The sequence below is a fragment of the Rhinolophus sinicus genome, chromosome 7 (assembly GCF_057876585.1).
Source record: "Rhinolophus sinicus isolate RSI-liver-muscle chromosome 7, RSI-T2T, whole genome shotgun sequence".
NCBI classification, from domain to species: Eukaryota; Metazoa; Chordata; class Mammalia; order Chiroptera; family Rhinolophidae; genus Rhinolophus; species Rhinolophus sinicus.
The window spans coordinates 26,143,457-26,171,118 of NC_142507.1; the positions used below are offsets into that span (position 1 = coordinate 26,143,457).

General features: G+C 40.7%; 1 protein-coding gene across 9 annotated transcripts in view; it reads right to left on the reverse strand.

Annotated features, from left to right (window-relative positions):
- SNTG1 (syntrophin gamma 1) overlaps window positions 1–27,662 on the reverse strand; it is an 817,517-nt gene that overhangs the window by 307,909 nt on the left and 481,946 nt on the right. For 7 of the 9 annotated variants that reach the window (XM_074318425.2, XM_019712572.3, XM_019712571.3 and 4 more), the window contains 2 exons: window positions 14,708–14,761; window positions 1,370–1,504 (listed from right to left, as the gene is read on the reverse strand). In XM_074318425.2, the coding sequence (XP_074174526.1) occupies window positions 1,370–1,504; window positions 14,708–14,734 (162 nt within the window). In that variant the 5' untranslated portion in view covers window positions 14,735–14,761. Of the gene's footprint in view, window positions 1–1,369; window positions 1,505–14,707; window positions 14,762–19,406; window positions 19,521–27,662 lie in introns of all 9 variants that reach the window. The other 2 variants (XM_074318422.2, XM_074318426.2) reach the window with 2 other exon arrangements.

A 27,662-nucleotide genomic window follows, 5' to 3' on the forward strand; every position in this document is an offset into this window, starting at 1 on the left:
CAAGACATGGAAACAACCAAAATGTCCTTCGATGAATGGATAAAGAAGTTGTGGTATATATACACAATGGAATACTATTCAGAGGTAAGGAAAGATGAAATAGAACCATTTGTGACAACATGGATGGATCTTGAGATTATAATGCTAAGTGAAATATGTCAGACAGAAAAAGCAGAGAACCATGTGATTTCACTGATATGTGGTATATAAACCAAAAACAACAAAAGAACAAGACAAACAAATGAGAAACAAAAACTCATAGACACAGGCAATAGTTTAGTGGTTACCAGAAGGTAAGGGTGGAGGGGGGTGGGAGATGAGGGTAAAGGGGATCAAATATATGGTGATGGAAGGAGAACTGACTCAGGGAGGTGAACACAAAATGGGTTTATAGATGATGTAATACATAATTGTACACCTGAAATCTATGTAACTTTACTAACAATTGTCACCCCAATAAACTTTAATTTTAAAAAAAAGAAAGAAATCTTCCTGCTAAATAGCTACGAATGTCTGGGGAATCCATGAAACCAACTGTTTGATACTTGCTATAATTTTCTTCTGAAATCACATGTGGGAACACTGTTATGATGATGTCTTTAATGTTATTATACAAAAAAATGATAAATTAAAATTGTTCTGTTTTATTATGAAATTGTTTTGTTGAATTTAATCTAATTTTGCATAAAATATCTTCCACCATGGTACTTCAGTGTTAGTTAGCAGACCAATGAGTTTGATCATTTATGAGGTTAGAATAGCAGCATAGTACTATGTCTACTGTTTAGAGCATTAGATAGAACATGCTACAACACTCAAGCATAAGTCTATCAACGAGGTCCATAGAATTTTTCATGCATAGCCCCCTGGTGTAAAGCCACTTGGTGTAGACAGAAAAAAAGAAAAAAGAAAAAAAAAAGAAAGAAAGACTGAGTTCAGTGATCACTACCTTAAGCCTTATGCTTCCTAGATGCCAAGAACGGGGCTCCCCCTTGCACCACCTCCAGAAGGTCAACATGTGAGAGAAGGTCAGGGCAGGAAAAACTGCCATGTTAATCCTCTGTGTGAAAAGGTAGAATACAACCAATCTCTCATGATCAGAAAATACAGGTGTCACTCCAGTCACACGTAGACAACTAGAAGTCAATGAGACACCAAACTAGAACTGGACACAAAGTGTGTGGCTGTGGACTCAAGTATGGGTACTTATACAAAGACACTGCTTACTTAATAATGTAGACAAAAATTATATTCAGGGTGATTGACTAGACTGTAAAAGTAAAATACATTAATAAGTTTTAAGCATTTTAATGAAAAACAAAAGAAAAACAAAAAACTAAAATCTTCAACGGAAGTAAAATCTACTTACACCAGAATAGAAAGGCTCACCAGACACACATATCACATCTTGTTCCTGGATCATCAAAATATCTTTGGCTAGGTGCAGTCGGACTTTGAAAGGCTCCTGATTACCATCCTGCAGCAAACAAATCCCTGTCTTCGTCTTCAGACAGGAAAAAGAAAAAAAAAAAAAGACAGAGAAAATAATTATACTTATAGATTATAGTTGTATGGTGTATTTACTGTAAAACATGATGAATAACATTTGAGAACTAGGGGAAATGCACTCTGATAAGTCTGAAACAATACTTAATGTAGGTACAGACAAAAAGATAACCATTTCACATAAAGTAGACACCCAGGTCCCAGATAATAGAGATTATGTCAGAAAATCCACATAAATATTTGGAAAATAAGGAGTATAGTTTATACACCATATTGGAAAAAATGAAAATTTTGTTTACTACTTTTCTATATATAAAATTTTTGTATTGAGATACAGCTTTATTGAGATACGATTTATATTTTATACGATTCAACCCTTTAGAGTGTACAATTAAATGTTTTTCAGTATATTAAAAGTTGTGCAGCCATCACTATAATTTCAGAACATTTTCATTACTCCAAAAAGAAACCTGTTACCACCATCTCCCCAGCCTACCCCTCAGGCCCAGGCAACCACTAAATTACTCTTGTCTCTATTATAGAATTTTAAATCTGAAAACATACCTACTTAACATCTTCTCTAACCTCCACTATTTAATCATTTCTAGTTGCCAACACACACACACACACACACACACTTTATACAGATGGAAAAACAAGGATAAAGAGGTGACCTGAACTGTCTAAATTAATACAGTTAATTAAAAACAGAGCCTGGTTTGAGACCCATGATTTTTTATTCCCAATCCACAGTTTTTGCTTCACACCTCTTTGGGAATTGTGAAACAACCTGTGAAGAAAGACTTCTGAACTTGTACTATATGGCTTTAAATCAGAAGCTTAGTAATCACTAGAGAAGTCCATGAATCTTGTCACTCCTGAAGCATGCCAGTGTTATAGTATCATCCAGATAAATAGGCAGATTCTCCCGAGCAACTGCACTTAATGTTCCCGTTTGTCAGAGATATAAAAAGAAATTATTTAGAGACAGAATGAAATCTCCGGATGTTATTCTGAACCAACAAGTCAACAGGAATAATGACTACTTTGGCAATTACACTTTTATTTAATAATTATTGAACTATTCTTAATTTAGATAAAGGGATCTGCTCATAGAAATACATATATTAATATATCCTTAGCATTTAATGAACACAACGTCCCAGACAAATAATGCCAGACTTTCCCTCTGTCTTGAAATAGAAATTTACATGTGGATTGCTAAGATTTTGTTTCTTTAAAGAAATGTTCCATAATGTTGATAAGCATACAGTTAGATAAGGCAACCTCCAAAGATAACTCTTTTAGTAAACTGCTTTAACCTACTTGTATGCACTAATACATGCCACTGTACCCTCTATCACATATGACATTATACTTTATAATTATTTTGCAAGGGTTATGATGTATTTTAAGGAAAAACATGCTTTGTTTGGAGCAAGGATGATATTCTTAACTCCTCTGAGACTGGTGCACAGCAGGCACCACTAATTAATCTATTCTAGAACAGAACTCCAGTGGATATGTCTAAAGGACAAAAATATTTCAGCCACAGCAAATTATATTTTCCTTAATACAGAACACAGTTTTCTACATTTTCACATGAGTTTCTTGTGCTTATAATGTGATCTTCGCTAGGAGCCAACATTAGGATACTCTGAGGTGGCAGGGGCAGAGAGGGGTATAAAATAACATCAAAGCCAGGTGAACAGAATTGAGCTCATTTGCTGGTTTTTCATTTGGTGCATTTTGCCCCCAGAAGTGTAATGGCAGAGCTGCCATTCACAAATAATGCTCTGTCTCAACTTGTAGGATGAAAGAACCCATAAATACATTATTGTTATACATCAAAAAGATATAAAAGATCACCCAGGGAAAGTTTGAAGGACTAAACAATTATGAGGCTTCTCTCATCACATTTCAAATGTGTTCAATCTTCATTCATTCAACATTCAAATAATATGTAAAATTAAAATGTCCCCTAATTATTAGATAGTTGTCTATAAAGAAAATACAGGCTCTGAACTCATGTTTTGGTTTTGAGATAATGAGAGAATGGGGCAGCTTTTTATTAGAATGAAATATACATATTACATATACAGGTAACCCCCATATAACACAGTTTTTGGGTTTCTAAAAACGTCGTGTTATGCGAATCCGTGTTATACGAAACAAAGAACTACCATGTTTCCCTGAAAATAAGACCTAGCCAGACAATCAGCTCTAATGCATCTTTTGGAGCAAAAATTAACATAAAATCTGGTCATATTTTACTATAATATAAGACTGAGTCTTACCTAATATAAGATTGGGTCTTATATTAATTTTTGCTCCAAAAGATGCATTAGAGCTGATTGGCTAGATCTTATTTTCGGGGAAACACGGTAGTACAAAAAAGGAGGTTAGGTTCCAAACTTAAAAAAAAATACTATTATATGTTTATAATTAGAAATATCTTTATTAAAGCAATTTTCACCAAAATTATAACATATTAATATGTATTAAATAATGTTTTCTTTGTCATCACTGCTAAGCTTTTACTGCATTCCATGTTGTTCGGGGATTTCCCTAATTTCAAATGAGATATCTTTTGCTCTTAAAAGCTTTTATTAAGCTCCATGTTGTTTGAGGATTTCTCTAATTCTCAAACCATTTTAGAGTGAAACCCTGTTCTAGGGTGTTGTGTTGTATGAGGATTTTCCACAATTCTCGAAACGTGTTACAACGAAACCATGTCATAGGAGTGCTGTGTTATATGGGGGTTTCCTGTGTGTGTGTGGGTGTGTGTGTGTGTGTGTGTGTGTGTATGGCATTTTGCAGAAATTACAGATGTTAGATATATTCCATTATGAAAATGCAGTTTGTGTACAAGAAAGTACATTTAAAACCCCACACATGCATCAATTTGCAAATATTGTATAACATTAACAGAGCCAGATATGAATTATACGATAATCTCTGCCCTCAGCATATTCCTACTTTCAAAAAAAATACATACGAGGTTTGACAATTAAGTTCGCAAACTCATCCTAGAAAAAGTACTACATACCTCATTGCTGAATATCTCTACAGTCACCTTCAAAGTACTCCTCTTGGGAAGCTATGCTCCAATGCCAGCACGTGGTCCACCCTTCAAAGCAATTTTGGAAATCTTTTTCTGGAATGGCCATCAGAGATGTCCTCATATTACACCTTGATGCTCTGAATGTCATCAAAATGTCTTCCTTTCAATATTTCTTTTATCTTCATGTTAAGAAAGAAGTCATTGGGGGCCAGATCAGGTGAGTAGGGAGGGTGTTCCAATACAGTTGTTTATTTACTGGCTAAAAACTACCTCACAGACAGTGCCGTGTGAGCAGGGGCATTATTGTGATTCAAGAGCCATGAATGTTTGACAAAAAGTTCAGGTTGTCTAACTTTTTCACTCAGCCTTTTCAGCACTTCCAAATAGTAAACTTGGTTAACTGTTTGTCCATTTGGTACAAATTCATAATGAATAATCCCTCTAATGTCAAAAAGAGTTAGCAACATCATTGCAACAAGTTCGCAAATTTAATTGTCAGACCTCGTATATAAGATGCAATGTGATATCTGATATGGGAGCAACATACAGAGAGGAATGGGATGTTCTTGATAGAATGGAATGCTAAGTGGGCTTTATAAGTAGAAAAATGTGTTGTTTGTGTTGAAAAAAATCAGTTGAGGAAATGATAATTGAAGGAGGCAAAAGTTATTTTATTCAAGATGGAAAAAGAAGTAACAATATGGAAAAGCATGAGAATGCTTAGTTTATATGATTCAAGAATACAGAAGCACAAGAATGCATCCCTAATGCTGATTCTCTGTGATTCATCAGGGGTCTAGGGAGAAGTGCCAGGAGAGGAGGAGATGGGGCAAAGCCCTTGTGTGATGTGCCAGGTGTTTGAAGGTAATGGAGATAACTTAATGAAATCACAGCAGTGAAATAATGCATTTACATATATGTTTTATAAAAAACATTTATTATAGCAGAGTAGAAGATTGATAGGAATTTGTAAAGTTCAAACATAGTTTTTGTTGATAGAAAAATAAACCTTGAGCTGGAAATGTTAGGGACTGGTAAACAATTGCATTAAATTCAGAGCTGCTATAGTAGATGAAAGAAAATGGATAAAATCCATCTGAGAGCACTCTCCTGATTTAGAGCAGAATTGCTGTACTGTATCATCACTAATGAAATGTGGTCATGTATTTCATTTACTTTTTGTTTAATAACCACTTATATAGAGCTTATTGTGTACCCAGAAATATTAATTTTTGACTCTCCCAATAACCCAGTGCAACCAGTCTCATAGACTGGACGGGAAGAGAGGAGCAGAGATGAGTGGGAGTCAGGATCTGAACCCTGGCTGCTGGGCTCCAGATTCTGTGCTGTTTTCATTTATTGTTTGGGAGGGCACAGATCACAGTGGTCCATTCAGAGATCGAACCAGCAACCTTGGAGCTATTAGCACCACAATTTAACCAACTGAGCTAACCGGCCACCCCCAGATTCTGCGCCCTTAACCACTCTCTTGGGTTTCCCTCAGGCAGAGTTTATTTGAGGGATGCCTCCTCCAATCTGCCTGTATACAGCCACATGGCTATTGGTGTCTTTCCCCAGGTAGCATTTTGGTCACCAAGAATCTCCTATAGGAGTGCAAAAATTCTGAGAAGGACCTCATCTTAAACTAGCTGTTCTTCATGTATCAAAGCAATGATTGCTATAGGGAAAATACAATGAGTAAGAGCCCACTCTGGAACCAACAGCTGATGTTCCTGTCAAAGACATGCTACTAAGGGAGTATAGGACACTGTCAGATATGGGGAGAGGCTTGACCTACAGACACTTCTCCCTCTGCATTGTTTCAGGAGTAAGAATGGGAAACAGGACCATGATAGTGGCCACTAATGTGGAAGAGCCTAAAACAGCCCACCACAAAGTCCTGACAGATCTGTGCACCCAGATTGTTTAAAAATAAAAGAATTGCCTAGTAATTATTGACCCCACATTTTAGTATAAATTTAATGTCTACACTTATCTTCTCTTTATTAACAAAACAATCATCTTTCATCAAACTTTTTTGACTCTGTATACATCTCACATGAGTCCAGAAATATATGCGGTCCAATTAAGTTCACGAACTTGCCATGGTGCACTTACATTGGCAGCACTGTACAAATAACTCAGTAAGATTTCATAACCTTGGTATATCAGTATATCACAGCTGTGTTCTGTGAAGAAGTGTCTTGCTGAGTGGCATTCATTATTGTTGTTCTGTGTTTTTGTGTGCCATCACGAGAATGAGCTTGAATTGGAGCAACAAACATTAAATTTATTGTTAAACTTGGCAAGAGGGGACATGTTAGTTTATGGGGATAATGCCATGAAGAAAATGGCAGTTGTACAAAGGGATTAAAACGTGTTTCTGAGGGGAGAGAATGCGTCACTGATAGAGGTCAGGGCAGCCAGTAACAAGCAGAACCGACGAAAACATTGCAAAAATTCATCAAGTTGTGCATCAAAATTGTCAGCTGACTGTGAGAAGCATAGCAGACCAAGTAAATATTGATAAAGAAACAGGAAAATCATAACTGAAAATCTTGGCATGAGAAAGGTGTGTACAAAAATGGTCCCGAAAGAGCTCACCAATGAACAAAAGCAAAGGAGAGTTGAAGTTTGCCAAGACCTTTCAGAGTGGTAAGATTATGCTTTGGGCCATGTATCACTGGTGATGAAACATAGGTGTACCAATTTGACCCTGAAACCAAGTGTCAAAGTGCACAATGAAAGCCAGCCAATTCACCATGACCAAAAAAGTTCCATCAGTCCAAACCAAGAGTCAACAGGATGTTGCTAACCTTTTTTGATATCAAAGGGATTATTCATTATGAATTTGTACCAAGTGGACAAACGGTTAACCAAGTTTACTATTTGGAAGTGCTGAAAAGGCTGAGTGAAAAAGTTAGACAACCTGAACTTTTCGTCAACAATTCATGGCTCTTGCATCACGACAATGCACCAGGCCACACAGCACTGTCTCTGAGGGAGTTTTTAGCCAGTAAACAAATAACTGTTTTGGAACACCCTCACTACTCACCTGATCTGACCCCCAATGACTTCTTTCTTTAACTGAAGATTATATATATATATATATATATATATATATATATATATATATATATATATGTATAAATATATATATATATGTGTGTGTGTGTGTATATGTATATATATATATATATATATATATATATATATATATATATATATATATATATATAGAGAGAGAGAGAGAGAGAGAGAGAGAGAGAGAGAGAGAGAAGAAAACATTTTGATGATATTCAAGACATCAAGAGAAATATGATGACAGCTCTGATGGCCATTCCAGAAAGAGTTTCAAAATTGCTTTGAAGCGTAGACTAGACACTGGCATTGGTGCATAACTTTCCGAGGGGAGTACTTTGAAGGTACTGTAGAGATATTCAGCAATGAGGTATATCTAGATATTTTCTAGGATGAGTTCGTGAACTTAATTGTCATTCCTCGTATGTGCTATAGTAATATATAAATATATTATGCTAACTCTAAAAAATATATAAAATTGAAATTTTAAAAGGTTGATTTATAAAAAAATTATATAAGTTCAAATGTTGTTTTCTTGTACCTGATGGATAATCCTATATTGCAGCTGGGTTTTACAAAACCCAGATTATTTGTTAGAGAAATATTAAAAGACAATATGTCTTAATTACTTAAGAAATAATACTTTTAAATATCTAGCTATTGACTTATTTTTCTGTGAATCAACTCAATGTGTTTATATATTTGCATCAATTTATTCTTTGTTTTAAAAACAAGCCTCACGTTTAAACTTATTAGGGATTTATGCTTCGCTTAAACTTAGTACCTTTGGAAGTTTAAAAAGGTGACTATCATTCGTTTTTTATTGATAGAGCACAAACTATTTGTTCTGGAAATTTTAAAACCTGTGTTCCTTTAATCTTGAAATATATAATTTGCAATATCAGTTGTAAGAAAATACAAACTACAAGAAACTAGTATACTCAGAATTTCTATAATTTGCTTGCCAAATATAATTTAATTTGTTCTATAAAGCTATTATTTTAAGTGATATATAGTATTTTATACTGTACCATACTGCTCTAGCAGCAGTGCACTAAATGCCATTTCATGCAAGGTTAAAATTTTATTTTATTCTTTCTTGTCCCTTTCCAAGATTACGTCTAATCGTGGTTTTCTCTTTGCTAAATTCTAGATGGTTTTCAAGTGCTATTATAAGACTCACTTCTCCATAAAGCTTTTGGAGACCACTCCATCCAAAAATGAGTACTTGCTGCTCTGAACTTAGAGTTTTCATTAAATAAATATATCCACCTAACAATTGAGTATTGTATTTAGGCATCACATGTAGTGACTTCAATAATATTTAGCTCTATATCACATTATTTGACTTTATCTTATACATCGTTATCTTAGGAAGATCTTAATAATAATATATTACTGTTTTTATAATTAAGGGTTATTAATCCATAGGACCTAGTACAGTACTTTATTTATACTAGATTTTCTTTCAATTCTTGTTTAAAGAATCATAGTCACAGATTATATTGTATTTCATGAGGAATTAAATTATATTATGTATGTGCATGAATTATTAAATTATTAAATTTGAGTTATAGAGAAATACGTATTTTCATAATCATCACACAGACATGGATTATATTTTAAGGAATGTAGATGTGAAAATAAAATATGAGGAAAGCCTACACTAGAGATAGAAAATTGGCTTACTGGATACATAGTTATTTTCATGAAACTTTTACAAGCAGATAAATCAATAATTATGCCTGACTATACGTATGCTTTTTCTTCTAAATTGCAGATTTTTTATTTGTTCCAATTGTATACTCTACCTTCATTTTTTGCATATTGTCAGACTTCTAAGTCTCAGTTCCTTTAAATAATTGCAATATTTTATTTTTAAGAGAAAAACTTTCTTAAACAATAAATAAACCTCTCTTTTAAAAAAGATCTGTATTAGAAAATTAAGATTTTAAAATGGAACTTATCTGGGCATAGTTCTATTCTGTTTCAAAGAACACATTTCCTGACATCAGCACTGTAACATTCTAGCTTGATTTGTCTGATGAACATGGATATCAGATTTTCATTTTTAATAATTTATTAGCAATCAAGAAAAAAAAATTGTTTAATATATCTTGACTGTGATATAATCTCCAGCAATGTAGTACTTTGGAAAGAGGCCCAAACTTAGACTTCAAGCTCCAAATTATGTTTTTAGCTAATTAAATGGCACTCAACATTTTATAAAACCTCTCAATTTCCTCATCTGCAAAATGACAGAGTTAAGCTAAATTACCTTTATGAATCCTTAAATATTCTGAGACTGTAAATTTCAGGCAAACTCACTGACTGTGTTCCAGTTGGAGGGTCATTTGATCATCCTCAGAGAATACTATGGTTTTGAATTCCTGCCAATCTACCCATCACGTGGAAGATACATGGGTACTCCTGCTGAACAGTTCTGAGAATGTTCGATTCCATGTGGGGACAGTCTAAAACAGCACAGATTTGCAAAGGGCCTATTCCAAGAGAGCAGGAACCCATTACTACTACAGAAGTAAGGGTAAGATGATCACAACAGTATTACCATTGTAAAATCAATCCTCTATTTATAGAATTTGATATATAGTCCAAATCAGTGAGTCAAAATAATTTTGTTGAAAAAAAAAAAAAAGGAAGTCTGGAAATCAACCTATGTGAGCCTTTGGAGTCTAAGGTAAACCATTTGTCAAAATAGCATTTGGCCACTATCTCTACCCCATGAATGTTATGTGTTTCATTTGTGTCTCATTCACACAAATATCCCTTGTTTTAACGAGTGCTTTACATAACACTTTGACAGAAATACAGATTTATTACATTCGATTGAGTATGAATTGAGTATGATTGTCGTGGGGGCGGCCTGTGGGGGCCTCTGGTCCTGCTCCCCACATAAGAACGCAGGATGTGGCTAGGCCAAAAAGGAACACCCACGGAGCCATAGATACGGGAGTCATACCACTATAGTCTCTCTGGCGGCTGGGCAGGACACACGCAGTAGTAGCCACACGATGCGCGGTCCACCGTTCACTTCTCTGCCTGCCTACCAACCAACCAATCAACGCAGCCCCGCAGTTACATCAGTAGCCAATTGGCTAACGGGTTACAGCTGATGGCCAACCAATCACAGCCCACGGTCATTCACTACCTGAGCCAGCACCTCCACACTGGAGGGAGAGCCTGGAAACTGCTCTCTGGGACTCTGTCCCCACACTCCACCCCTCCAGGGTCTCGCCTCACAATCTGTGTGACAAGCATCTTTCGCGAGGGTCCTTGTGTGAGGAGCCTGGAGGTGAATGTAGTATTCTGGAAACAGCCAGGATCTCTGGACACAGCCAGGGTTTCTCAGGGCACCACCAGTCCTTCTGGGCACAGCCAGACTTCCTGGGCTTCTTAGGGTACCACCAATCTCCTCCTGCCCTCCTGGCAGGCGGTACTGTCGCACTGTAACCACGCGCCAGGGCTGTGGCAACACTTGAGGAGGGTGGTGAGCATGCCCGCGTGTCACCGCTTTCACCACCCAGATCCGGAGATGGAACTCTCCTGCCAACGTCTTTAAGCTGAGGCCATGTAGCACGTCCACACCTAGAATATACTCTGGAACAGGGGAGACATAAACCTTGTAGGTATGATGGGGGAAGCCTTCCTATACCCAGTGGTAAGAAAACAGCTTTTACAGTCACAGTCTTTCCCCCATAGCCATCAATGCAGATTGCTGGTCCGGGGAACAGTTCTGGGTTCCCATAAACAAGACTGCAGTCAGCGCCAGTGTCAATTAGGGCTAAAACCCTCTGCACATCAGAAGGGGACCAATGTATGGACAGGTCCACGTGGGGCCTCCGGTCCCTGCTTGTCCCCTCAGACCAGGTACCGTGGCCTTACCCCTAATTAAGCTGAAAGGAGTGGGCCTCAAGCAGCCGCATGAAGTCCTGGAGGGACACGGGTCGCGTTTTCCCAGACTTCTCCTTTAGGCTTCTCCGGAATTGCTGGCCCAGACACAACTGTTTCCAAAGTTTCAAACAAGAGTGCATTGGGTTGTCGGCCTATTTTTTCCCGATCGACCCCTGCTGCCACGAGATCATGCCACATCTGTGTGCATGTTACTTTCTGAGGCCCCTTTACTTTTGATTTGGGCTTCCAGGTCTCGACTGCGTGGACCTCCTGTATTAACTTCCTTCGCCTCAGGCGTTCAACATCCCCTAAGGTGGCCATGGTAGTTGTAACTTCATGGATCCATCGCCCCACATAGGGTGTAAAAATGGCACCAAGGATCCAAAAGCACTCGCAGGTTCAGTATCCAAAACCAGATCTCTCATTCTGGCTGTAAAAAGCTTGTCATCCGGACCCTGCATATTAAGGTTGAAAATAGCATGTCTCATACCCATTTCACGGATGATTTGAGTAAGTTCTGTATATGACTGCCATTGACTCACAGTGTCTGGCAGCCCGCCAGCCTGTCTCCATATTGTGCGTACCACAGCAATGAGCCACTCCATTAGAGAGTGGTTGCCCTGGTCATGGGCCAACCTATGGCAGTTCTGTAACCTTTGTCGCAGGGACGGATGCACTGTCACGAAGGCTAACTTTTCCATCTTGCCTGCGGAGCAGAGAATGTTGTCTGCTCCCTCATCCCATGAATGTAATAGCCAAGCCAAAACTGGTTCTCCAGGGCGCTGTCTGTACCACCTCCCCAGCTCCTGCAACTCAGTGGGAGTGCAAGGGGTGTAGATTGTGAACTCATTCACAGCTGGTTTGCCCTCAGCAATGCCCCCGTGGCCCAAAGGTTGCTCATGCTTTACCTTTTGTTTCAAGATTGGCCGGCTTAGGGGTTAGGAGCTACATTGTCTCCACTCGCTTCTTCTGCCTCCACCTCAGAGTCTCCACCTTGGGGCCCCTCTTCTAACACGTGGACCCAAGCTTCCAGCGCTTCCAACCGGGACACCTGGTCCGGCACCTGTGCTATTTCATTAGGCGCGTTTTCCGTGTTCATACTCAAGGCCGTGAAGAACATCCAGCCCACACGACCGGCTGTACCCTTCTCCTCCTCCAGCAACCGCTCAGCCAGAGCCTGCAGGGCCCTCTCCACGCTAGCCAGAGAGCCATCCATGTCCTCCCACCCCTCCTTGGGGGTCCAACTCCTGAGAACAGTGGCCAGCGGACACCACATGCTGTGTGGGGGCCACACATCCTCCTGCCCAGAGTCAGACTCCATTCCTACCTGGCCAGAATTTTGCTTGCCATGCCAGGCATCCAGTTGGGTGGTAGCCTCAGTGCAAGAGGTCCACAGCCCTCAGAGCCTACAGCAGCAGCACATTACTAAAAGGAAGGTGACGCCTTCTATGGCCAAGAGCGAGGTATACCATCTGGAGGCTCGAGTCTCCCAGACAGACTGTGCCTCCCATTCCCGGCGCAACTCCATTCAGGCCTTCTGAAACTGCACTTTTACATGCACAAACTGCTCCACCATGCTTCGGCAGGTTTTGGCCAGTACCATACCCTTCTTGCTGCGCCATTTGTCATGCGGGACGGCCTGCGGGACCTCTGGTCCCACTCCCCACATAAGAACACAGGATACGGTGAGGCCAAAAGGAACACCCACGGAGCCATGGGGGGGGGGGGGGGGGAGTCATACCACTATACACTCTCTGGAAGCCGGGCGAGACACACGCAGTAGTAGCCACACGATCCACAATGTGCCATTCACTTCTCTGCGAGCCAACCAACCAATCAACACAGCCCCGCAGTTACGTCAGTATCCAATTGGCTAATGGGTTACAGCTGATGGCCAACCAATGACAGTCCACGGTCATTCACTACATGAGCCAGCACCTCCCCATGTGAGGCCTAGAGCCTGGAAACTGCTCTCTGGGACTCTGTCCCCACAATGATACTCTGCATTTAAACCTAGAGATAGAATAAGATTGAATTTGTTCTTCTAAATTTAAGCTTTTAAAACATTAATTTTTTAACATATGAATTGATAGATGTTAAAAGGATGAATAAATTATATACTATAACTTTATAGTATTCAGTGCTCACGAGAGGTTTGTAAACAAAAAACTACAATAAGAAGCATAAGTATCGAAAGTATAAAAAAGCAACTTATTGATTTTCTAAAAGAACTTAAGTTCTAAACTATGAATGAACTCTGACAAATATTTTTTTAAAGAAGATATTTTTGCAAGATTTTTAACACATGACATTTCATTAAAGGAACAATCTTCACAAATATTAATAACTGAAGGTTTTGTTGGTTGCTTTTTAACTCTCTCATAGGTTATCAAGTTGTGGTTGCTTTTTCTATTTATACACAATATTTATACACAACAAAATATTTTATACCTTTTCAACAAATGTGAAATATTTTAACCTTTGAATATATTCATTTTGCCTGAAGAAGGGAAATACAATGCTTTCAGTGTCCCATGTTTAGTAAAAAACATAGTCTTTCTTTCTAAAATAGAATAGGTACAATTCCCTGGAGGCTCAATCCACGCACTTTTTACTGTACACTTGAATGGCCTTTAATATCTTTGAAAGAGCAATGCACAACTGTAAGTCATACTGAAGTATGATGACAGTTCTACAGAGAATCCGAATTGCCATATATTAATACTTAAATAATATTGAAATACTTAAATAATATTGGAGTCATAAAGTCATAGAATTTTAGTGCTGAAAGAGACCTTAAATGTCTTCTAATTTATAAACATTTATGTGGAAACATTTATGTGGAAAGAAGTACTTCCAACCCTTCTACTACCTGAAATTATGCAGTGCGTAGTTTTTGGAGAAGGGCAAGTTAGTCAAACCACATACACTCCCATCTTCTTCTTAACAGAAGAGTGAATATCTGAGGCTTCCCAGCATTCTTTGGCTTTCTAATCTTGCAGAAAGGGATCATATTCTGTAAATAAAATGGACCCCTCACCCATTCCTCCACTAAAAGCAGTGTTCCACTAATATAAAGGAGGGCCAAGTGTTTCCTGTTTCTACCTTATTCTTATTTGAAAAGCAGAAAGCCATTTAACCTACCTCCTCACAGGCAGTCCTGAAATCCATGTGCTATGGCACTGCAAAGGATGTCGTCTGAAAAGACAGAGAAATGGTAAGCCATCAAGACAGCATCGAGTATAAGAGAGAAGAACACTGACAAAGCGTAAGAAAATTATGAAGCAGTTCCTGTGGGCCAACAGTGTTTATGGTCACCTGTACCAAAAAATAACTCCCAGTGTATAATAAAGAGAGATGAAGGAAGAGATGAAAAGGTCTGACTCCCTGCTTTTGTAAAATACAAACACACTGCCATCATTCAGTGTGGTTGAGAGTGCATTTCCACACTCTATTCTGCTAAGCATTCAGACATGATCGACAATATAATTAACCACTTGTCTCAAGTGTCAGCTCTTTACTAACATTCATTTTGAAACCTGAGTTGGCAACTGGGAATGAAACTTCAAAAAGAGTAATTAAAAGTTGGCTTTCCTGTGGTTATCTCTTGAAAAAAAAGGTTGACTAATCTTTCTCTTTTTAATTGAAAAGCTACATCCATGAATAATTCTCTCTGGAACTTGAAATTTTATTCATAAAACAGTGTCATGTAAGGAAACAAGCTATTTATCAGAATGAATAATATTAAGATAAATTCAACGTACAAAATATATAATACAGATTCATTTTATGATCACTATAATACCTAAATGGAAGACATAGGCTTAAATGTATATAAATGCACCTAAGTTTTTTTTAATATTGTTAGAGAGTTTCAATTATATAATGAGCTTAATAAAACTAAGAGTTATCATAGAAAATTGAGACCCTAACACTAGAAAAAATGCAGACCAAAATATAATGGTTTAGGTAAATGAGACTTAAAAGTAAAATGTATTGCGAATTCAATTCCTAAAGAAGACTTTGTATACCTCAAAATTACTCCCCCTCTCAGTCTTTGAAACAGTAAACTATTTTGTCCTTTTTTATCATTTTCTGTTGTGTGATATTAATGAACAAGTATGTGTGGGTGAAATAGAGTAAAATGCTCACTTATGCTGTCACCAAATTACTACTATTTCTTTTGAAAGAAAGGAGATTGACCATTTTCAACAGTGAATGAACATGCCACACGTTGACTATTTTCCCTAAGTAAGTCTTAAGAGTTGTGGCCCTGGGTTCATTTTATTGGAATGAATAAGGAGGCTGATCACAATAAGTCATTAGCAAATAAAAGAGCAATCTGTTAATAAAATTATAATTTGAAAATATAAACTACATTATATTATGGTATCTATAAGAAATTTTCCATTAGTTTAATAATTATTTTTCAAAATTGCTCTTAAAGATTGAATTTGAAAAAACTAAATATTTTCTCTTCTTCAACTTTGACATAAGCCTATTCCTTTACTATAAAAGTAGTATTTCAAAATTTATTGATTACATAGAAACATCCTATCTCTAGAATAATTTTTCTGCTACTAAAAAGCAAAAAGAGAAAATATATGAGGATATTTATCCCACCTTTCTAAACTTAATCTCATAATTAGTTTCATATACTGATTTTAATTTTTATGTATACATTTTTAAAATGTCATTTCTAAACAATATGACGTATTTGAGTAGAGGCTGTATCTACACCTTCTTCCATTTTTAACGTCCTTTATTTTTCTTAATCTGCCATCATTTTTCATCAAAATATTAGAGAACAGAATCACGTGTTCATTCAGAAAAAGAATTTGTATAAGATTCAAAATAACTTAATTACTACATAACATAATAAACTATATGGCTATAATAAAACTATTTTCAATGCTCATAAATTTAAAAACTAAACTAAACACTGTTCCATATTTTAGTTTTTAAAATTTTCTGAGACTTTTTGTATAAATTTTTGTGTTGAAATAGTCTTAAATTTACAGGAACATTATAAAATAGCACAGATTCCATATATTCCACATTTTTCCCTCTATTATTAATATCTTAACATTGTGTCGTGCAGGGTATCATGCGGGGTCTCACCTCCCACTCCCCACATAAGAAGCAGGATGTGGCTAGGCCAAAAAGGAACCGCCACCGAGCCATAGGTAGGGAAGTCATACCACTGTGGTCTCACTGGAGGCTGGATTCATACAACGTGCGACCTGCTGTCTGCTTTTCTGCCAACCGACAGACTCTCTGACTTCCCTCAACTCTCCTCGACTTCCAAACGTAGCCAAGGCAGTTATATTAGTGGCCAATGGCTCAATGGTTACAGATGATGGCCAACTAGCCACAGCTGACAGCCATCTACTACCCGAGCCAGCACCCCTCCATATGAGGCCGAGAGCCTGGAAACTGCTCTCTGGGGCTCTGTCCCTCACTCCACCCCTACAGGGTCTCGCCTCACAATCTATGCAACAAGCGGTTTCCGCGAGGGTCCCTGTGCCATATTAGCCTATCGGCACCTATGGACGAAAAGAAACAGTAGTCTTAGGAACCAACAATGGCAAATCCCTTCCATCTGGGAGGATACATGCTAGCTTTTTGTCTTGGGAAAGGAAGGTTACTGCCACTGGCACCTTTCCCGGTTTGTGGCACCAGACCTTTATGGCAGTGCTTGAGGTCCCTTGCATAGTTTCAACATGTAACAGAACAGGGGACCCCATAATAGGCCATAGTGAGAGCACATAGGTTCCCCGCAAAATCATCCCGGTATCGGGACCTCCGTATACTACAGTCACTTGTGGTGGCCACTCAGCCACCAACCCTGGCGTCACTTGCAAATCATGAGTCAAACCGGCCCCCTGTGGGGCTATCAGCCAAACCACCGACAGTGGGGGCTTTTGACCTGCCATTGCTGTTGTTCTCCTGCTTTCAAGCATGTGGGTGCTGGCAGCAAAATGTTTCGATTTTTGCCGTAGCCTGGCTTTAACAGAGTCTCACTGGTGGTAATCTGTAATTGAATGGGAGCAGCCGTTCGCTGTAGCAAAGCTTCTACTGGTGCAGGCCCTCCCTTCTGTGGTCTCTCATTTAGGACTCTCAGGACGTCCCATAGACGTGAGGCCCAGTCACGCATCGTGGGAGGGTGTTTTGACACCCGGAGACCTTGCTTCGAAAGGCCATTATAGCGTTCAATCATGCCAGCTGCTTGTGGGTTATACGGAGCATGAAACAACCATTGCACGTCCATCCTGGCAGCCCAGCGCTGCACTTCTTGCCCCGTAAAATGGGTACCCCTGTCAATTTCAATGACTTGAGGGCGACCAAGGAGGGTGCACATCCGTGTAAAAGTGACCACTGTATGACGCTGATCCGCAGCTGGACACGGCCAAGCAAACATCAACCCTGTAGCAGTGTCCACTGCTGTGAATGCATACATCGCATTGCAGGCTTTAGGCAGGGGTCCAGTGTAATCCACTTGCCAGCGAGTGAGGGGCACCCTCCCTCGCGTAATCTGCTGTGTCTCCCAGGGCAGCCTCTGCCTTTGGGGGCTGTCCTGGGCACAGATGGCACAGTCATAGCAGGCGTCTGCTATCTCCTGCCATTTCAAAGGCAGACCCCAGCGTCTGCTCACCTGCCACATGCAGCCAATGGGCCACATCAGTGGCAGGAGCCCGTTCTAACCATCAGACCTGTGCTAGGGCGTCTGCTTCATCATTACCTGGGGACACTAAGGGGGAGTGACCTGTGACATGCATTGGGGTCACCTCCTTTCTCTGCCCTAAGTCCCAGAGGTCCTGCTACATGGCTTGACCCCACAGTGGACAGTGTCCAGCAACCAGTTCTGGTGTTTCCACATAGGAAGCCACAACGTTAGGCCCCGGAACACCGCCCAGCTATCAGTACAAATTACTAAGGGCCAGGGCTCGTGGCTGATTACCATCCACACTGCCTGTAATTCAGCCCACTGGCTGCTCTGGCCCGTCTCAGTATTAAACCAAATGATGTCTGTTTTGGGCTGCACACCAATAGCTGTCCAAACAGCTGCAGCCCCTAGGCTAGAACATCGGTAAACCAGGCACCTCAGGTACTGGGGGCTGTCCTTCTTTGTAGGGCGAGGGCTCCAAGTCCTCCCCTCTAGTCAGAGCGCTTGGCTCAGCCTGGGCTACAAGCTCCACAGGCCCCAGGACCTGTTGTAGCTCTGTGCTCAAAGGGCTTGAACTAAGGGTGTTATTTTGCTCCAAGTAGGCACCCCACTTGGTGAGGGTGGTGGTCTGTGCCACCCCCGTTTTGGCTCCTTGGGTCCACGTACGGACCCACCCCTGGATAGGATATGTTGTTTGAACCAACACCCGTGCCGTTCCTGTGATGGCTTCTGTGGCCACCAGGGCTGCATACACAGCAGCCAGCTGTTTCTCCATTAGAGAGTAGCAGACCTCCACTCCTTTCCATAATTGGGACCAAAATCCCACTGGCAACCGGAGACGCTCCTGCCGTTGCCAGAGGCCCCATCCATGTCCCTCTTGGGTTACATGAACATCAAGTTCAAACGGGCGGCCGGGGTCCACTACTTGCACAGCCTGTGCCTGCTGCACTGCCCATTTCGTGGCAATGAAGGCTTGCTCTATAGCCTCTGCCCAATCCCATTAGGCCCCCTTTTTTATCATATTGTACAAGGGTCTTGCCATTTGTGCCAAATGGGGTACAAACGTCAGCCAATATCCTAGCAGCCCCAAATACGTCTGCAGTTGGGAGACCTTGGTCAGCCGGAGAAAGGCTTGTATCTTATCAATAATTGCCTCAGGTATAACCTTTGTCTTACCCGACCACAAAACACCCAAAAACTTGACAGATAAGCCAGGGCCTTGGACCTTTTCCTCATTCACCACCCAGATGCGTGACTTCAGGTGGCATAGAAGAGAGGGAGCTGCTTGCTCTAAATCAGAAAGAGAATCTGATGTTAATAGAATATCATCGACATAATGAAACAAGGACACAGAGGATGGGTGATCCCACTGTGCCAAATCCTGGGACACGAGCCCATGGCAGATAGTGGGGTTGTACAAGTGTCCTTGCGGAAGGACTTGAAAAGTCCACTGCTGCCCGTCCCAAGTAAAAGAAAACTACTCTTGAAACTCGGGTGCAATGTCAATGGAGAAAAAAGCATTGGCCACTTCCACTACATAGTGATATGTCCCCAGGCAGACAGCCAGATGATCCATCAAATCGTGTATTGAAGGTACTGCTGCATGCAAATGTGGCATCACCTTACTTAACTCCCTATAGTCCACAGTTATTCGCCAGGTCCCATCTGGCTTCTTGACCGGCCATACTGGGGAGTTAAAGGGACTGTGCATTGGCCTCACAATATGTGTCTTCTCCAATTCCAATACTGTACGACCAATCTCCTCCTGCCCTCCTGGCAGGCGGTACTGTCGCACTGTAACCACGCGCCAGGGCTGTGGCAACACTTGAGGAGGGTGGTGGGCATGCCTGCGTGTCACCACTTTCACCACCCGGATCCGGAGATGGAACTCTTCTACCGACGTCTGTAATCTGAGGCCATGTCCAACCCTAGAATATACTCCAGAATGCAGGAGACATAAACCTTGTAGGTATGAGGGGGAAGCCTTCCTATACCCAGTGGTAAGGAAATGGCTTTCACAGTCACAGTTTTTCCCCCGTAGCCATTAGTGCAGATTTCTGGTCCGGGGAACACTTCTGGGTTCCCATAAACAAGACTGCTACCTACGCCAGTGTCAACTAGAGCCAAAACTCTCTGTACATTAGAAGGGGACCAACATATGGACAGTTCCACGTGGGGCCTCCGGTCCCTACTCGTCCCCTCTGACCAGGTACCTTGGCCCCACCCATAATCAAGCTGAAAGGAGTCGGCCTCAAGCGGTCACATGAAGTCCTGGAGTGAAACAGGTCGCGTTTTCCCAGACTTCTCCTTTAGGCTTCTCCAGAATTGCTGTTCCGGCGCAATTGTTTCCAAAGTACCAACAACAATGCATTGGGTTATCTGTCTATTTTTTCCCGATTGATGCCTGCTGCCTCGAGATCACGCCACATCTGTGCGCGTGTTACTCTCTGAGGCCCGCGATCTTGTCCCTTTACTTTTGATTTGCGCTTCCAGGTCTCAACTGTTCAGACTTCCTGTCTTAACTTCCTTCACCTCCGGCTTTCAACATCCCCTAGGGTGGCCATGGCAGTTGTAACTTCATGGATCCGTCGTTCTACATAGGGCATAGGGTGTAAGAATAGCATCCAAGGATCCAAAAGCACTCCCAGGTGCAGTATCCAAAACCAGATCTGTCATTCTGGCTGTAAAAAGCTTGTCATCCAGCCCCTGCATGTTAAGGTTAAAAATAGCATGTCTCATACCCATTTCACTGATGATTTGAGTAAGTTCCGTATATGACTGCCATTGACTCACAGTGTCTGGCAGCTCGCCAGCCTGTCCCCATAATGTGTGTACTGCAGCAGTGAGCCATTCCATTAGAGAATGGTTGCCCTGGTTGCTGGGCCATGTGTCGTGTGGGAGACCCTGCTCGCTGCGCCATGTGTCATGCAGGGTGTCATGCGGGGTCTCAGCTCCCGCTCCCCACATAAGAATGCAGGATGTGGCTAGGCCAAAAAGAACAGCCACAGAGCCATAGGTAGGGGAGTCATATCGCTATAGTCTCACTGGAGGCTGGATTCACACGACGTGCGACCTGCTGTCTGCTTTTCTGCCAACCGACAGACTCTCTGACTTCCCTCAACTCTCCTCGACTCCCCAACATAGCCGCAGCAGTTATATTAGTGGCCAGTGGCTCAATGGTTACAGCTGAAGACCAACTAGCCACAGCTGACGGCCATCTACTACCAGAGCCAGCACCCCTCCACGTGAGGCCGAGAGCCTGGAAACTGCTGTCTGGGGCTCTGTCCCCACACATTGGTAGGACACATTTGTAAAAATTAATGAACCAATTTTATTATATGGACAAAAATCATAAAGATATTTGAGTCCCATGCAAATGCTTACAAAAGGGTGAGTTAGGCAGAGGAAGATTTTAAAAGTCAAGTGAACAGGAAGATCTGTTCTGTGGCTACCAATTAGCCCCATCCACTCTGTCATTGCCCAATGGACAAATGAATAAGGTGGCACTGGGGGCAGGGATGGAGGCTGTTCATTCATGTGCTCAACAACCCGGGCTTCCACACACCAAGGCCAACATCGTTACAGTTACTGCCCAGTAACGAATCCTCCAGCAGTAGAAATCAATATTGCATACAATATATTAATAGCACCATACCCTGGAATGGTTAACCAGCTACATGGTGACAGGTTGATTATATTGGACTACTTCTATTTTGGAAGGCACGGTGTTCTGTTCATACTGAACTAAACACTTGGGATACAGATTTGCCTTTCCAATACGGAATGCTTTGATTAAAACTGCAATCCATGGACTTAACAGAATGTCTTATTCATTGTTTGTATTCCATACAGCATTGCCTCTGATCAAGGAACTCAACAGCAAATGAAGTGGGGAATAGGCCAATGCTTATGGAATTTATTGGTCTTACCATATTCTCCACCATTCAGCAGCAGCTCATTTGACAGAACAGTATAGTGGCCTTTTGAAGGCTCAGTTGCAGTGTCAGCTACATGGCAATATCTTGCAGTGTGGGGTAAAGTTCTCCAGAAAGCTATACACTCACATGCTTTGAATCAGCATCCAATATATGGTGCTGTTTCTCCCATAGCCAGGATTCACAGGTTCTAGAATCAAGGGATGAAGTGGAGTGGTACCACTCACTATTGCCCATAGTGACTCAGTAGCAAAACTTTTATTATTCCTCTGACTTTGTGCTGTGCTGGTCTAGACGTCTTCATTCCAAAGGAAGAAGTGCTTCCAGCAAGAGACACAATTGTTTCATTGAAATGAAAGTTAAGACTGCCACCCAACCACTTGGGACTCCTCATGACTCAAAATCAACAAGCAAAGAAGGAGTTACTTTGCTTGTTACTTTATTGATCCTGACTACCAAGGGAAACCGGACTGCTGTTCCGCAATGGAGGGAATGAAGTGTATGTATGGACTACAGGAGATACCTTATGGCTTCTCTTAGTATTGCCCCCATGTCCTGTGATTAAATCAAGGAAAAGCTAAAGAAACTCAATTAATGCAGAGCTGCTAATGGACCTTTATTCTCAAAGGTGAGAATAAAGTTTTGGATCACCCCATGAGATAAAGAAACATGACCAGCTGAGGTGCTTGTTGATGTTAAAGGAACATACAACAGATAGTGGAAGAAGATAGTTATAAGTACCACCTATGATGATGTGTTCAGTTGCAAAAATGAGGACTATAGTTGTATTTCTTCCTCATTTTGCTAGGAACTTTTTTGTGAGTATGTACCATATACATTTCAAATATCTTTGTTCACTTTCCTCTCTTATCCCCTTATCATCTAATCATGTAACATAGGATTTATTAAAATAATAAACGTTTATATCTCAACATTTAAATTACAGTAAGCCAAGGAGCACAGTGAACTCCATTGAAGGACTTTGCACTCCTTTCAAAGGAAATAGCTAGTATATTTTAGACCCTATGAAGGATATTTGTATAATGTTGGTTAAAAATATGAGTTTATGGTTTTTATTTGGTGGTTTAGTACAATAAGGAGATGTGTTTTGGTGCCAAGTGGACAAAGGGTGGATTGTGATTATTAACCTTTATGTACTACTTAGTTAACCTGGTACTCAGTTATTCAATCAAACACTAACATAAGTTTTGCTGCAGAGGTATTTTGTAGCTATGGCTAACATCTACAATTAGTTAACTTTAAGTAAATTAGATTAATTTTAGGCAATGTGGATGGGCCTCATACAATCAGTTAAAAAGCCTTATAAGCAAACTTAGACATTTCTCTGATAAATTCTGCTTTAAGACATCAGCACCAATTCCTGCCCAATAATTTTCAGCTTCCAGCCAATCCTACAGATTTCAGACTTGCCATCCTTCACAACAGTATGAAACAATTCCTTGAAATAAATCTGTTAATATATGTGCCTAGATTTACAAGTATCCAACTGGAGAATCCTAAATGATGCAATACTGTATACCACTGAGATTTTGTGGTTTTATATGCAAAATTAGGAGGTGTTATTAAAACATACAGTGAATGTTTAAATTTAAAAAAATTATTAGAATAAAAGACACATTGCCATTAATCCCCCTCAAAATACCCCCCTCTCTTCAAACACACTTACCCCATCATTCTTACCACTTTCTGAAGCATTTCTGGAAGTCTTCTTTCATGAGTATCTTTAGTTGTGCGGTCATGGCTGCCACAGTGTCCTAAATCCATTCCAAAGATTTACCTTTCATGGTGATTTTGACTTTGGGGAAGAGCCAGAGTTGCACCATGTCAGATCCAGTGAATAACGTGGATGAGGACACACCATAAAGTTTTTATTTGACAGAAATTGCCATACCAGAAGCAATGTGTGACATGGAGAATTGTCATGATGCCATTTGCCCATTTCATGTTAATATGTTGTTCGTGATCCATAATTTATGGCACGCTTTAAAACACACCTTCTCTCAACTGTAGCTCACACCCAACTGACTGCACTGAACAAGTTGTACACACTGTTACTAAGGTTCCACATGCCCCTTCCTATATTGAAGATCCCTGCTTTTCCATTGGATCACACTCAGCAGCAGCATTCACTGTATTTTGTGATCACAAACCGAAAGTCTCCATGTCACACGTCACTTCTGGAATGGCAATTTCTGTCAGATGAAGACATTACGGTGTGTCCTCATCCACCTGATTCACTGGATCTGTCACTGTGTGACTTTTGGCTCTTCCCCAAAGTCAAAATGACAATGTGGGGACAGAGCCAGGAGTGCAATTTCCAGGTTCTTGGCCTCACGGGGAAAGATCCTGGCTCGGGTAGTAAATGACCTTCAACTGTGATTGGATGGTCATCGGCTGTGACTGGTTGGCTGTCGGCTGTAGCCGGTTGGCCAATTGGCTGCTGATGTAGCTGCCGTGACTGCATGGGTTGGTTGGTTGGTTGGTTGGTTGGTTGGTTGGTTGGTCAGTTGGCAGGCAGAGAAGTGGAAGGTGGATTGCAGATCATGTGGATCCTGCTTCCTGTGTCTCGCCTGGCCGCCAACGAGAATATAGTGGTGTGACTCCCCTATCTGTGGCTCCGTGGGTGTTTCTTTTTGGCCTCACCATACCCTGCATTCTTATGTGGGGAGCGGGAGCTGAGACCCCGCATGAGTCCCAGCATGACAAATGGAGCAGCGAGCAGGGTATGGAGCCGGGCAAAGCTTTCTGAAGGATGGTGGAGCAGTTTGTGCATGTGAAAGCTCAGTTTCAGAAGGCCCGTGAGGAGCTGCACTGGGAACAGGAGGCATGGTCGAATGGGAGACTCAAGCCTCCGGATGGCACACCACCCCCTTAGCCGTAGAAGGCATCGCCTTCCTTTTGGTAATCTGCTGCTGCCGTAGGCTCCGAGGGTGGCAGACATCTTACACCGAGGCCTCCACCCAATTGGACGCCTGGCGAGGTGAGCAGGATTCCAGCCAGGTAGAAATGGCGTCTAACTCTGAGCAGGAGGACATGTGGCCCCCACACAGTGTGTTTTTCTTTCCCACTTTGGTCTCATTCTCCCAAGCAGGGGAGACATGAGATGAGGTTGCTTTTCTGTGTGGTCTCATTTTCACGAGTAGGGGAGATGTGAGATGAAACTACTGTTCTGTGTGTTATGTGAGGTGATAGTTAGCTTAGGGTTAAAAATATTCTATATTCAGGGGTTGAGAGAATTCCCCCTTTGGTCTCAGGTCTCATCCTCCAGAGTAGGGGAGATACGATTGATGATGCTTTCTGTCTGTTTTGTCCACATCAGCAAATGATGTGAAGAAGTAGCTAAGTTATATCAGGATGACATTGCCAGGCCTTGTTGCTTATCTGGATGAATTGGCCCTTCGGCCGGATGGCCAGGATTCATGTCAGTAACTGCCGGACCCTCCCAGAACTGGTCATTCCCAAACGGGGAGGCAGGAACAAGAAACATGGCTCTAAGGTACATCTGAGAAAATATATGACAGACCTCAGTTGGCAGTGTAATTATTATTTCGTCATTTGGTCATTTGTCATTGGTGATTTTTCACCATTCTAACATTTTGAAGATTTCCAGCAACATGCAGCTTATAACACCAGGGGACGTCCTGACTTCCAGCCGTAAACCTGATAAGGTCTGTCTGGTTCCCGACGTTTCCAGTGTTGTTCCCCACAGTTAGCCTTCTTGAGAACTTGTTAGCATCTTGAAAACTTGTATGCAGCTTGCAGCTTACAACATCAGAAGACTCTTGACTTCTAACAACAACGACAACAGCAACAACATTCTTCAGATTGTTAACACCTTGAAAATTATATGCAACTTGAAGCTTACAGCATCAGAAGAGGCCTTGACTTCTAACAACAACAACAACAACAACGGCAACAGCAGCAACATTCTTGGGAAATAGCATGCAGTGGTGTGGGAGACGCCTGAGTTTCTCTCAGCTGCAGACTTGGCAAGGTTTTGATTTATGACTTTTCCAGCATTGTCCTCCCCTGGTTTGGTGAGCTTTTGACATCTACTGTAATAGTTACTATCCTATAGAGCTTATTACTACTTTTGGATGCTCCTTACTGATGTCATTTGTGTATTTAGCCAAGTGATTTTTGATTAATAGTAAACATATATTGGGATCTCTTAAACTTATATGTATGTATACTCCTTTGACATGACATTGTTATCAATATATATAGTTTAGTCTTAACCACCTTTACTTTCTCACTTTAGCATATTCTATTAATTGCCTTTGTCTTTTGTTATTGCATATTGCTAAATAAATTGATTAGATACTGCTAAATAAATTAATTAATTCTCTATAGCATGTGTCCTCCTTCTTTTCCCTGCTCGTCATTACACTTGGGAGCAACTATTCAGGCATCTTTTATCTTTCTTTTTTTTTTTTTTTAATTGAATTTTATTGGTGTGACAATTGTTAGTTAAGTTACATAGATTTCAGGTGTACAATTCTGTATTACATCATCTATATCTCACATTGTGTGTTTAACACCCAGAGACAGTTCTCCTTCTATCACCATATATTTGACATTGTTTACCCTCTTCTAGAACCCCCCTCCCCCATCTTTCTATATTAGTTAGAATACTGGTTGGTTACTTTTAGAAGATTCCAACATAATAGTGGCTCAAACAACTTGTTTCCTCTCCTACAGTATAAGGTCTAAACTTAATAGTCAAGAGGTGAATTTAAAATATCTGAAACCCATTCTTCTCCCATCTTATTTCTCTGCCATCCTCAGCATGTGTGGTGTGAGAGAGTCCAGTTTCTGCCCCATGTTCAAATTCCTGCAAGTAGAGAAAATGGGAATTGAACACACCAAGTTTGTTTACATTTCATTCTTCTCATCTAGCCACATTGAGAACAGGAGATGCAGTGTTTATGGGGGCAGCTCTGTGATAATACAAAACGTGTATCACAGAGAAGAGGGTCCATCAGCAGCCAGGCCACACCAAATATGAACACTTCCTTTTCTCAGTGTTGCTCTTACTGCTTTCACTTCTCTTTTGTCTCTTTAGAACAAATCCTCCTTTAGAGACCATTTTTAGAGGCCCTGAGATTATTGAGAAAATTTTATGTACTTTTTATCATGGTAAAATTATTTTTCCCTACATATCAGTTTTGGCCAGTTATGCCTACTCTACTTGCTTGCAAAGTTGTCAAGAATTTTAGGTAATGTCTGTCTGTCCCTCAGGGACCTGTCCAAAATCAATTTAAAAAAATGAAATAACTTCAATCACTTACTGATGTTTGGATATTTTACATGGACTCTAAATTTCTACATTGATCTTACAACTCTTAAATGCATATTTAGGCAATAATATCACTATTTTAGATGATTTTGGTTTTCATGCTAAACTCATTTTCAGCCATTCTATTTAGCTAGATTTTTTGGCATTTTTGAGTGAATATTTATTTTTCACTTTGTA